Source organism: Balaenoptera ricei, chromosome 3 (genome assembly GCF_028023285.1).
Source record: "Balaenoptera ricei isolate mBalRic1 chromosome 3, mBalRic1.hap2, whole genome shotgun sequence".
Taxonomy (NCBI): domain Eukaryota; kingdom Metazoa; phylum Chordata; class Mammalia; order Artiodactyla; family Balaenopteridae; genus Balaenoptera; species Balaenoptera ricei.
In genome coordinates, this window is record NC_082641.1 from 150,724,356 (window position 1) to 150,738,514 (window position 14,159).

The window sequence follows — 14,159 nt, forward strand, 5'->3', positions numbered from 1 at the left end:
ATATTTCAACATGCATTTCAATGTACAGTAACTGGTTTCATTTGTCATCCTCTGCATTTTATATTATGCGTTTAAAAATTTGATTCTGAGAAGGGGCCCATGGTCTTCACCAGCCTGCCACCGGGAGCCACAGTACGTCCTATGTGCTGGCACCGTGCTGTGAGTTTTACAAGTGTTATTAAGAGAATCCCCACAACTACACTATGAGGTAGGTATGAAGAATTCCCCCATTTAACAGATGAAAAGATTGAGGCTCACAGAGTGGATGAATTCCCCCAGGACTCAGAGTCAGTAAGTGGCAGAGTTGGAATTCAAATCCAGAGAGTCTGGTGGGGAGCTACCTCGCCTCCTTGACTCAGAGGTGACAGTCAAGCTCTGGTCCAGGGAGGGGGCAGGTGTCAGACCTGTTCCCAAAGCCAGTGCATCCTCCAACCAGGCTCACAGGAAGGTATGAACAGAGCAGGTGCCTGTGGGCACAGGCGGGGCCTTAGAAGGCACACCCTTGAGGGAGGACAGGTGAGAACAAGAGAACCTGCCTCGGGCTATATTCGGGGACCCTTGATTTTTTCCCAAACACTCCTTGCAGTGTTCCCCAAATTTTACTATCTGTGATATCTGACCTACACTTAGATATCTGATTTTAGGTATTTTTTTCAAAAAGAGTCATCAGAAATTTTAAAACAATAAAGAGGAGGTGCAGTGTTTTAGGCTGGTAATAATATTATCAGTTTCTGATCAGTGAGAGAGGTGATATTTTCACTCTTCCACCAAGATCTCTCCATCCCTGTTGATGACAGAGGACTTGACCCATTTCTTTCTTATTCTTTTTTTTTTTTTTTTTTTTTTTTTTCACACACACACACACTGTATTTTATTTTTACAAGAGATAAATCGACTGACACCAAGCATTGTACATGGATGACCACAACAAAAGCAACAATGATTGCAATTACCAAACATGAAACACACTCATACTATGTCATAGTATTGACATTCAGTCCAGTAATCCTCCACTGTAACAGCTCCTTTACTTTGCAGTGAAAATTGATTTGTATATTCTTTGCCTCTGAGTCCTTGTGGAATTTTTTTTTTTTTTAAATTCAGACAGAAAGTCACAAAAATTATACTCATCCTCATCAGTTCACTCAGTCCCATGTAATTAATTTTTTTTTTCATCTTGATCTTTTGTTAGCACTTTTATGAGTTCATCAGTTTTTCATTAGAGTGCCCCTTGGCTTTTTACCAAATAACATGGTAATGGCCAGTAACAACTGTCCTTTCTCACACTATCTGTATGAATCAAAAAAGTTTTACAGAAAGATTTTAAAGACAACAAAGTACCATTTGGGGTTAATATTTGTTCTCTTTTTCAAGATAAACAGAAGGAGTATAGTCATACTAACTTGGCAGGGTATAGGTAAATAGTTAAACTTTCAGAACCTCAATTTCCTCATCTGTATAAAACAGGGATAATAATCTCTGCCTTATTTTGAAAATATCACAATGAGATGATACATAAAAAATGCTTTACAAACTAAGGTTTTTTCCAACTCTAAGAATGACTATTTACACTGTTGATTATGGTTTACAGGCCCTTCATATACTAGTTCTACTCTAGTAGGTCTAATACCCAAGTTATGATGTGATAATGAAGACTAACTACACTGGGACCACTATCTTTTCCTGCACATGTCATTATATTAAGAGTTAAGGCCGTCAAAGATTATATTGCCTTCATCTAACAGTCATATCACAGTAGACTCCTAAGATGGTAGTAAGCTGAATTAAAATCTTAGGCCCTTCCCCCAAAAACATCTATTAAAACAATTCCCCCTGGGCCTTCCCCGGTGGTCCAGTGGTTACGACACCGCGCTCCCACTGCAGGGGGCGCGGGTTCAATCCCTGGCTGGGGAGCTAGGATTCCGCATGCCGTGTGGCATGGCCAAAAAATTAAAAAAAAAAAAAAAACACCCAAAAAACAATTCCCCCTAATTTCTGTATTTGTATGGGTAGTTTAGAAGGGGGAGGGCAGCTCACACGGAAGTCTACAGTTATCCTCTCTATAATTCACCTTCAAAGCTTTATCTGACCCTTCCATTTCAGTCTCTACAATTCTGATTCTGTCATACAGAAAAGTGGATATTCCACACCAGATCTGCATGGTGGGCAAATGCAGTAAGTCTTTATCCCAAGTTGCTGGCAAACATGTTAAATGGGTCAGAACCAAGGACAGCACCCGTGATTCTATATTTCCCTTCAAGCTATCATACACCCATTCATTAAATACTCACAAGGTACCAACACTGAGCCACCAGTTCTAAATCACCTGGATTTTATACTACTATTATCCAGCCCATATCTCTCTATTCAGTCCTCAAGGATATTTGGAGAAACTTTGCCCCATGAAGACACTACCATCTTTATTTATACCATGTTTCTGACTTGCTAGTCTCATAACTTGATCCAAAAAGGAAATCAAGTGAATTTGGTATGGTTACTCTCCATGTTTCCTTGCTGGTGCTTACTACATAAAGTTGGTATTGCAATTTTTTGTTTACAAGTTGGCACTAGCTGCTTTGTGTCACTTTTAAACATATATAACCCATGTTCATTATAGAAAAACTATAAAATGCATATAAGCAAATACCTTTAAATCCCTAAACCCCACCTCTCAGAGATAATGGCTTTTAACATTCTGTATACTATATCTTTCTAGGATTACACAATCCTACATAGTCTTTTCAACAGCTGATTAACTTTTGATAATCCATTTGAGAATTAGGCTAGAATGGAACATCAAATTCAATAGCCAATAGCTCCCAAATACACCTTCTCTAGTTCTCCCGTTCTTAAGACCAGGAAATCTGCTCATCAATCATCTCTGGGTACTATCATGCAGGATTACCAAACACAGTTGTACAAGCTGTATGTGCAAAATTGTACCCAGTAGCTCTGCCTACTGGTTTTCAATTACTTCTCAATGTTCCACAATTCTGAAAATCACAGCCTTAGGTTCTGTCACTATCCTGGCACACAACACTTTTAGCTCTACTTGTTATAGGAGCTATGTTAAAGACATCTTCATATCTTTCTTGGACTACAATTTTTCTGTCCTTTCTGGTTTTAAAACCATTATTCTTAGTGGGGAAATAAAAAAGGATAAGTTAAATGAGGAGTGAAAATATGCTGTTTCTTCCTATTACCACTACAGCATCTATTCCAAGTACACTGTCCCTTCATTCTTCATGCTCTTGCTCCAAACAGTTGATTATTTTATTTGTTTTTAACTCTCCCAAATTCCTTAACCATTTTGGACAATTTCACATTATTTGGGGCTTGGCCTTCTTGATACCATTTTCAAAGGTTCAGGCTACCTTTTTGTGTATCTCCATGCCCCTTTCTTCCATCTCCTGCCCAAGTGTATTTAAAATCAGGGAAATTCATGGATAATCACATGGGGTTCTACTTGTGCCTATCCACCGATAGGATTACCAAATTATTAATCAGAACTTTAAATTTCAGAATCTCTCTACCATCTTTAATCATATTTTCTTTTACAGTCTCTGGCCATGGCCTAATAAACTTAGCTCTTCTCTGAATTCTTCTAATTCTGGGGTACTTATCTGACTATCTTCTAGTTTCTACACTTAATATGAGAACACAGTCACTTTCCAAGGTTTATGTTAATTCTAATCACTAACCAAATCCTCCTAATTGGTTATAAATACACCCCTAACCAATTCCCCTCTCAAATCCTCTGCTGAGAGAGGAAATGAACAGACAAGAACACATTATATAGCTGTCTTTTCAGGCCTCAGTGGCTGTCACATCCCCATGGTCTATATATGAACTGGGAAAGCTGCATCCAAATCCTCCACCTGGCTGGGCAGTCTATGAGCTGGTTCTCAGAAGCCTGTGTGGTTATACTTGAATCACTTAGGGTTACTGATCTGAGAAACAACAGCAGCAGAAACAGCTTCCTAAATATCCTCCTGATCCACTGAATCAGAATCTCTAGATGGTGGGGCCCAGGAATCTGTATTCTTAAGAATTACTACCAGATAATTCTGACATGCTGGGAACTACTGCTTCATAGCAATAATATCCCTTTTAGTCCTCACTGATTTCCCGTCACCTCAATATCTCACACCACTGGGCTATCAATGAGATTCTGCATAAAGAAGCTCATTATTAGACAGGTACTTCCTACTCTTTCAAATGCCACTGGTCCAATTCGGCAACATCTCAGTGAAATCCATGAGATTTGATTTATTTCCTTTTGGTAATACTTTAAATTCACTTCATCCTTCTAGGGGGCAGCATGTTTTAGTCTCTCGGAAAATGCACTGGCTATAGAGCCATATAATCTGGGTCGAAGCAAATCAGTTTTCCTTTTTGGATCTCAGTCTTCCATAAAATAGGAATGATATTAAAAGCCTAAGAAGGATCATCTCGTATAATCTGCAATGATAACCCTCTGAAATAGGCTATAAATAGCCTCATTTTATAGAGAAGGAACTTCTTAATCTTGTTGGAAAGGTTAATAAGGGGAGGTTATTCAGGAGCCAGATACAGAGCAGGTACTCGATAAATGTCAGTCTCTCTTCTTCCCTCTTCCAGAAATCACTTTAGCTATCACTGGTCAAGGAAGCTAAGCAGTAGTCCCCTTCCTTGTTACTTTCTGCAGAGAAAATCTGACACACCTCCCCTAGCAAATCGCTAATTCCTCACTAATAGCTTGGAGTAAGTCTCATACCCCTTAAATATTTAAAGAATAGGAATCACACAACCTCTATTTTGGGCACCTTGGAGTAGCTAGCCCCAGGAGCCATGCAGACCTTATAACTTTCTGGTTTCAAGACTGTTCAGAACAAAGAGGTTACTGAATAAGGTGGTCCATTTGCCTGGGCTAGAAAGTGCTCTGAGGTGTTAAAGCTAAGCATTTTCTTAAGTATCAATATCTGGCTCTCATTTACTCAATGGTGCTGAGACGCCCCCATCTCCTGCCACCCCCCTTCCCAAGGCAATAAGAGGACACATTATGGCCTCAGAAAATGAGTCCAGAATACTGCACACACAGTGCTGAAGAAGTGCTGCTGTTGCTAATTATAGGCACCAGATGAAGGTCTGGAAATTTTTCAATAATAAATTAAAACAATTAAAAGGCAAAATTTTCAAAGCTCAATATGTAAATAACATTGTACCAAAATGAAACTCAAATGTGTAACGTCAGTTCAATGCCCTTGACTATAGCCAGTTTTAAGACAGCTGCTTAGATCATACAATTACAGAAACTTTTATTATTTTAGAAACACATTTCAAAGAGCAGCTGCAAAGAAATTTCCTTCCCCACCCACCCCTGTTGTCCCTTCCCCCTCCCTAGTCACAGATCTAGTGGTAAAATCTGAAGTTAGAAACTTTCTTTCCTGACAGCAATAGTCTGTCAGTGGATGCCTTTAACTTGGAATATACTGACCTAAGGATTCAGACACAAATGCTCAGGTCACAAAGTCCAACATTTTGTTATGCCAACAAAGTGGCACACACACCTACCTAAATGATGTCAGGATGAATCAATTCGGAAATCAGTGGGTGAATAATTAAAACTTCCTGGCAATAAATCGTATTGCAGGTGCTTCCTGCCTCTCTGGGCTTTTTTTTTTTTTAACTGCCATCCTCAGAATACCCACCAGATGCTAGGCATATTATATACACTGTCTTTAATCTTCACAATATCCTATAAAGTATTATTATCATTCCCACACAGATAAGGAAACTGAGGCTCCAAAAAGTGAGCTCACATAACTATTAGGTGCAGGGGCTGGGATTCAAATGGAGGGGCTGTCAAATCCAACATCCATCATCTTTCCACTCTGTCATGCTGGATCTCTGGCCCTGCATCCAGCCTAAAGCCTACACTCTGGTTCTTCCACATCTCCCAAGACCTCTGATCTAATCTCTGTCACATTCACAGTCCATAATGGTTTATCATCCTTACTTGAGGATGAGACAAAAGAATAAACCATGGCCAGGAAGGTAAGTGTTTTTAAAATTCTTAATTGCTTAGTTAGACACCTCACCAAACAGATCACCAATGCTTATCGTCCTTCTTGAAGTACAATCTGTCTCTACTTCAAATGGTATAAATTTTCCCTTTAACAACAGTTCTTACAAACCACAAACTTAGCCTGCAGAAATTGACATTGCAGACTAAACATTTACCATGATTTTTAGAAAAGCATATCATAATTATCACTTTTTCCACTGAACCAAAAGGAGCCAGAGACCACAAACATTTTCCATTTTCCCTATACTGACAGGTACGATATTCACAGTAAGCATTAAAAACGGTCAAAACTATAGACCGTTTTTATAGAATTAATGGTTTTCACAATCAAAAGAAGTCTTAAGTAGACTGTCAATTTCAACAAAGTAAAAATTCAAACTAAGGATCATCTACAGTAAAAGTTAAACACCAAACCAGGATAATGATTAGTAAGTTGTTCCACACATTATTAAATCTAAGTATGAACAAACACATGGACCTGTTTCTCCCCTAATGCTCTTAAGGCAAGATCTGTGCTAAGGAACTAATGCCAGATTTAATCCAAGTCTACTAGACACTAACTAACACAATCAACTTGGCCAGCTTGTCCCCAGCTATTAGATTCATATGTATGATATATACTGACATATGTATATATGTTCAGATCAAATCCTGTTAAAACAAATAGCATTTTAACAAAAATATTTCCATGTCCCAGCCAATGGTCCGTTCATTTCATGTAATACTCGATACCACAAAATTCCACTTTAACAGAGATATGGACAATGCCTTAAAATTCGCTGTAATGAAAACTGAATTGTATGCAATTATACTAACCATATTTATATACATAACACATGTTCATCTGTTCTGTCTCTTCTCCAATTCTGTACACTCCCCAAGAGAAGGGGTTGCCTCTGAACTATACTCTGCAAATCAAGAGAACTACAACAGTGCCACCTCGTGGATATTCTGTAAATATAAGTTGAGTTCCCTGGTGCTCTAAAATGTTTGAGAGGCAAATTATAGGGAAAAAATAAAAATAAACCAAAACAACAGAAAGCAAACAGAATGGATTTGCCTCAAAAAATGGGAGCATAGTTTCATTTATTTAAAAGCACTTAAGAGGAACAAGTATAATTGTCAACTTTAAAAACTACCCTGTCTTTTCTTGGTGTGAAATGTAGCATGAGTCAGTAGAAAGCCTTGGATGAGGGGGGTTCTGAGTTCTGGGCTGCACATACAGAGGAGCTGCAGCACATGCGCACTCATCTTACTCAAATTCACCTATAATTCTCTCTCTTATGCAATTAGAAGCATAGCTCTTCTCTCCCACTCTCTCTCTCTTATAATTAAAAGTAAATGTTGCTGAATTGGGGTGTAAACCATGTAGTCTATACTTGAGGCCAGTTTAAGGCACTGTCCAGAGTAATCTTAACTGGAAGTGATTTCAGCTTTTGCACCAACCCCCGCCATCACCCGCAAAATCACAATAACCAAGATGTACGATCTTAGGCATTTCACCCAATTCTCTGATCCTTGGCTTCATAATCTACCCAATGAGAAACAGCACTAAGTGACGGCTAAGATCCCTTTCAGCAATTAAATACTATGATTCTAGAAAAAGAGGGTTCATGTTTTGCTTTTCTAGAAATACTAATTCAAAAAATGAGGAAAATAATGCTACATCTCAGCATAAAAAGAACAGTAGGGTCAAAATTTTCTAAGTTAACTCTCAAATATCCTTAAAACACTCCCTTTGTAGAAAGTAAACTTACAAGTTCTAGAAGAGGGATTAGGAATCAGAGGCTGGCATGTCACTTTGCAGCCCCAGGTTTCAGGCCTGAGGCATGAGCCCAGGTCCTGTCTACTGTGGAAATACTTAGACAATGGAGTCGTGATGCACTGTAAATCACAGACAGGCTAAGAGAGAAGCTACTCTTTGAGGAGCCATCCAGAAGCTCTGAAAAAAGGGTAGGGCTGGTGGCAATGCTACTGGTTTATCCCTGGCTATTTCTAGGCATACCCTGGCACAGCAGCTGTAACCTCCAGGTTACCCTGACCACGTTAGAGGAGAATGTTCTGGCCAGCAGTCTCACATTCTCTTCAAGAGTGAAATCTCTCTATGTTACCTAGACACACTTAAAATAAAAAATTTAAAAAAGAACACAGAGAGAAAAGAATTAACGAGTGACCAAAAATCAAAGAGGGGGACTTCCCTGGTGGCGCAGTGGTTAAGAATCCACCTGCCAATGCAGGGGACACAGGTTCAATCCCTGGTCTGGGAAGATCCCACATGCCACGGAGAAACTAAGCCCGTGCGCCACAACTACTGAGCCTGCGTTCTAGAGCCCTTGAGCCACAACTGCTGAGCCCGCGTGCCACAACTACTGAAGCCCACGCGCCTAGAGCCTGTGCTCTGCAACAAGAGAAGCCACCGCAATGAGAAGCCCGTGCACCGCAATGAAGAGTAGCCCCTGCTCGCCACAACTAGAGAAAGCCCGCACGCAGCAACGAAGACCCAACGCAGCCAAAAATAAATAAATAAATAACTTTAAAAAAAAAAATCAAAGGGGGATGAACAGGCAGAGCACAGCAGGTTTTTAGAGCAGTGAAACTGTTCTGTGTGACACTATAATGGTAGATACATGTCACTATTCATTTGTCAAAAGCCACAGAATGTACAACACCAAGAGTGAACCTTAAAGTATGTACTTTGAGTGATAGTGATGTGTCAGTGTAGGTTCATGTACTGTAACAAATGTACCACTCTAGTGTAGGATGTTGATAGCAGGGAGGCTGTGCTGGGGGTTGTTGTGGGTGAGGGGGAGGATATAGAAACTGTACTTTCTGCCCAATTTTGCTGTGAACCTAAAACTGTTGTAAAAGTAGTCTTTTTTTTTTTTTTTTAAACCAAAGTAAATTTAACTGGGGGGTGAGGAGGGAGAGAGAGAGAAAGGGAAAAGGGAGAGAAGAACACACTCATGCAGGGGTAGGATAGTGAGGGAGAGGATGCAGAAATAAGTTTTAAGAAATGTAATAAGACATGTTATCAATTTCCCCAATACTTTTCTGCCATTCCCTAAGTGTCACTTCAGATATAAATGAACATCTTAAATTTGGGGACACTTCCCAAACACTGTAGGAAAAATTGTCCCATATTAAAAAAAAATACTTATAAAGGCAAAATGCAGATTCTATAGACACCACATCAAAATAAAAAGTACAGCATTAATTCACTAATGTAGCAATAGTATTGACCAATGATCAACACTATTAATCACAGAAACTGCCTACAGTTCCTAGACAGATGCTAAATTATAACTCCTCTTCAAGTACCACATATTAAAGTACAGTATGTGTCCCAAAGAAATGCTGTCTCACACTGTACTCATTCATTCATTTCACAAACACCTACTCGGGTCCGTCTAGGCTCTTGGGCTGGGCACTCTTCCACTTCTCAGCTTTTTAAAAAACAAGCATGGTTACCTGGTAAAGCGGTAATAAAGTCCCGCTGCAACATGGGCTTCAGGTAAGAGTTAATATGTCCATGCTGGTAATGACACATTCGTGAAATAAGGTGTTCCACAAATTCCACTTGATCTGATTCAGACCACTGGTCAAAATATTTAATACACAAGTCTTTTTCTTTTTGATAGTTTCCTTCTGATGGCCTCTTTCTGGAGACGATCACTGATGATGTTCCATTACTTATCTATTTTAGAAAAACAAAAAAGTAATTAGTTTGACAAGGAAAATAAATCTTAAGAGCATATCATCAGAAACATTTTTTTGCCCTGTGTATTTATTCTTAAAATGGCAGTTTTACCCTAAAGCCAAACTCACTCCTTTATTAATTAATTCAGGAAATAATTAAAAATGTATTCAGGGCCTATGTACTCGAATTAGTCACTAAAGTAATGATAAGTCAGAGTTCTATCTAAAGCTAAATGGTGTCTTAAATCATCATTCTCCAATGCTTATTCCAAAACCGTGCTGTTATCAGTTAACTAATGTTGGAGAAGACCATCTTAGAAAAACTGTTCAACTTGGCAAAGTGGCAACTGATTGATTATTGACGGTTTGTTTTCCTTCCTCAAAGTTGGAAGGTAAAGCTATATTCATCTATGCAAATAGTTCTCACACTTGTGCGTGCATCAGAATAACAAAAGAGCTTGTTAACACACAGACTGCCGCCGCGGAGGTTCTGATTCTACAGGTCTGGAGTAGAGCCTGAGCTCTTCCAGCAAGTCCTCAGGTGATGCTGATGCTGCTGGTCTAGAGACTGCACTTCAGGGACCTCACTCTGAAAACCACTGGTCTATGTAACGGAGAAATCAGAGAGCAATTCAATCTAAAAAGCTTCATTTTACCTAACAGTTTCAATCTCCTCCGTATTATTTCCAGGGCTGCTAACTGCTGACAAAATAGTTTACAGACTTTCACTCCCTCTTTCAGTCACCTACTCAGAAAGTGACCCAAGGTAAACCACATATGCCTGAAAAGTTCCTCATCTTATTTAGTTGGTTTATGGATATCCCACAGACTCCTATACTAATAGTTGCATCTCTCATCAAATCTACATGGTCCTTGCATAAAATCAGTATACTTTTTAAAAACTGAAACTACATACACTGCATCTGGACAACAATATCCAAAAAAATCTAAATCCCTAGACTGAAGCCACAACTGCTACTGATATTATGAGGCTCAGTAATTTCCCTGTTTACAAACAAAAGAACCTCAATACTTCTGTCAAACATTTGCCAAGCCATCTGTCCATCACTATTCTGAACGCCCCTTCATGTGTAACACTAGAAGGAATAACATATAAGAGAATTTTGAAAACTGAAGAGTTGCATCACAAACATCCATTAATTCCATTAGGAGCTTATTTCAGAAGTCTTACATGGGAAGAACCAAGAGCTTTTGTTATCAGTATATCCCCTAACTTAAAGTGAACTGAACCCATCCCAGAAAGAAGACATCCTTTGTAAATATCCAAAGGAGTCTTTGGCCTTCCTTGGTAAAATCTTAAAAATCCTTCATATCTGAAGTGAGTTCTTATGTCGACATTTAGAGGTATAAACCTGGAAGGCATTAATCTCCCACCTCACTTATCTTAACCACTTCCTTGTCTGAGAACGTTTTTTCCCTTATAATTTGGGTGAGGGAGAGCTCACTGACACCGGGCACCACCAGGGGGCAGCATTGAACAGAGATTTTTGACGTTGCTTGTAGTAAAACATTCATTATCAAACAGAACCAAAAACATCAGCATTAAGAACAGTCAGATGAAGTAAAAATTCTTTGCTGTGGTGAACATCAGCTAGCATAAGGAGCACCTTTGCTACTTCTAAGCATAAGGATGTTCACCATAATGTTATAATAAAATTCAGAAAAAACTACCCAGTTACAGGCAACTGGTTAAAGTGAATTATAATACATCTACACAAAGTACTACAATGCAGCCATTAGAATTAGGTTTATAAAGTAAGATTTTAATAACAAGAGAACATGTTTATGAAATAGTATTAGGAACAAAAGAATTTTATATAGCATATGATCACAATAATTTGTGTGAAGGGGAACACGCCAAGAAAAAGTAAAGAATATAAATGAAAATGTTAAAAGTGCCTAATCTTGAGAGAGAAAGCTACATATTTTTTCCTTCCCCTTTTCTTTCTACATTTTTTTCATAATAACTTGCCAAAATAATTGCTTTCGTAACAAGTTAAATATAATTATGGTAACAACTTGAATTTGTGTAGTGCTTTACTATTTATAAAATACTTTCACACCCATTATCTCACTTGATAAACAAAAGGGTTATTATTTCATTTACAGAAGGGTTCCTAACCATCTAGCCTCCTTAGAGCATGGGTATACCATTAACTAGTTGACTGAAAGACAGATGAAAAAAAAAAAAAAAACCTGAAAGCTAAAGTGTTAAGAACCACTGTGAATTGAAAATCAGTAGTAAATTAAGAGAATCCTGTTGCAAATACCAGACGTGGAGGGAACAGAAGTCAGTCTGCACAAAGTTCCCCCTAAAATAACAGTATGTGCCCAATTCTACAGCACATTTTCCATTTCTATTTCTAACCACCTGCTTGGCCCAGAAAGATCTTCCTGGAATTGCACTGCTTTGTTTCTTTTCATCGTAAATTTGTTGGGGACACTTTATTCTTGCTAACGCCTTTGCTTCAAATCAAATGAACCCAGAGAATTTTTTTTTATCATTATTCTCTTCAGATTTAGATTTGTTTTGCCTTTAATTGTATCTTCACGAAGGGAAAAATTATGTGTACCATAATGGTTGATGAAAACACGAAATCATGAAACTTTATATGCTCTCCATCCCGCGCCTTACAAAAAAACTGGGGGATTGGAAGGAAAACTGGAAAACTAAAATAGAGCTAGGAGAGAAGGAAACTGAATTTAAAAGGAAAAGGCAAACAAATAGGAAATGGGAGAGAAGGGTGACGGTTGGGAGAAAAGGTCAGTGCATACACTGGTATGCGGCATGGTGCCATTCTGGTGACAAAGGACACCACCACTGTCCATCTTTGGCTTAGACAGTGGCCCCAGAGATGGAATATTTTGGGCTGCAGCCAACTTCAGAATCTTGGTGAGAATTCCTAAATTCTTTACTATTCATAATGACACTTCCCTAAGGAAAAGAAGATAAATTAGGGTGAATTCTTTTTTTTTTTTTTTATGTGGACCATTTTAAAAGTCTTCATTGAATTAGTTACAATATTGCTTCTGTTTTATGTCTTGGTTTTTTGGCCCTGAGGCATGTGGGCTCTTAGTTCCCCGACTAGGGATCGAACCCCCACCCCCTGCATTGGAAGGTGAAGTCTTAACCACTGGACCGCCAGGGAAGTCCCAGGGTGGATCCTGAAACTAGCAGAATTGCACAAAAGAAAACCAAAGTACTTGGCTCTTAGTTTCACTGAGGACAGGAGCTGAGGGAGCATCTTATCTACAGTAAGTCAATTGCTATCTTATCTGTGCGCCGTCATTCCTACCTGCCAAAGAGTATTTTTCTTTGGGGACTCATCTTCATTTTGATCCTCCATAACTGAAGTGTTCTAAGGGGGGAAAAACAGGTTATTTGAATTATGCCGAGTTTTGCAAATCCTAAATAACTACACCAAAATATAGTTTTGAAAACCCAAACTGGAGTGTACCAACACCAACCCAAGAGCTGTTTGGCTTGTGGCTAACACATGCCATTTTGGGTCAACAGGGGTGTTTTCATCTTTCATCAATCATTAGTTAGTGGTTGGACAAAAGTAAGCATGAAGTCTTTATGAAGGTTGGGTGTACTTAGAAAACAGGCTAAATTATGGGAGTGGGGCTGAAGCTCTACCTCAATCATCCCTGTTATTCTTTTAACCTGAAGAAAGAAGCCCCAGAGACCCACTAAGTTCCTGATGATTGCACAAAACATTTACTAGAATGTCTGCTATTCAGTAGCCCACCCCAGCCATCAGCAATTAGAAGTGACAAAGCCCTGGAAGCCCCCCTGCCTTTCTTTTTCCTCCCTTGATGGCCTTGTTTCTCTGGAATGGCTTTGCAATCTCCCCTAGCAAGCATGGTGGGTGCCCCAATCTTTTCCCTTAAGAGGAGGATGCTGTTAGCCAGCAACAATCTGGCTTGCCTTGGGAATGCATTAGCTTTTGATTTTTGTGTTTACTGCACAAAGAGGCACTGTGTATTCTTTCTGGTGACCTAGTCGCTCAATAGATGCCCATTAACTGGAGATTATACATGATTGGATTTTCCCTTTTGAAGCTCCTACCTAATAGCTAAATGGAAACTTAATGAGAAGGGGAAGTGGGAGAGTTGTGTTCTGAAAGGAATAACAACTCATTTATGGATAGCAGTCTCGCTAAGATTCCTTCCCAAACCTAAAATTCCAAGATTGGGGTACAAAATTTAAACTATAACATTTGTCCCATAGTATTAGTCAAAAAGATCCTATAGATCTATTTAAGTCATCAGTGTTTACAAGAGCTTGTTTACTGCCTATAGGGAATAAGCCTACCTCTCAAATTTTCCCTGTTTTTCCTTTATGTTCTTCAAGTTGTTAAATATTTGGGCA

The 14,159-nt window shown here is 38.9% G+C and overlaps 1 protein-coding gene across 7 annotated transcripts in view; it reads right to left on the reverse strand.

Annotated features, from left to right (window-relative positions):
- Positions 1-14,159, reverse strand: part of FBXW11 (F-box and WD repeat domain containing 11) — a 137,798-nt gene that overhangs the window by 33,286 nt on the left and 90,353 nt on the right. For 4 of the 7 annotated variants that reach the window (XM_059917672.1, XM_059917674.1, XM_059917669.1 and 1 more), the window contains 2 exons: positions 13,081-13,143; positions 9,536-9,761 (listed from right to left, as the gene is read on the reverse strand). In XM_059917672.1, the coding sequence (XP_059773655.1) occupies positions 9,536-9,761; positions 13,081-13,143 (289 nt within the window). The remainder of the gene's footprint in view (positions 1-9,535; positions 9,762-13,080; positions 13,144-14,159) is intronic. The other 3 variants (XM_059917673.1, XM_059917675.1, XM_059917676.1) reach the window with 1 other exon arrangement.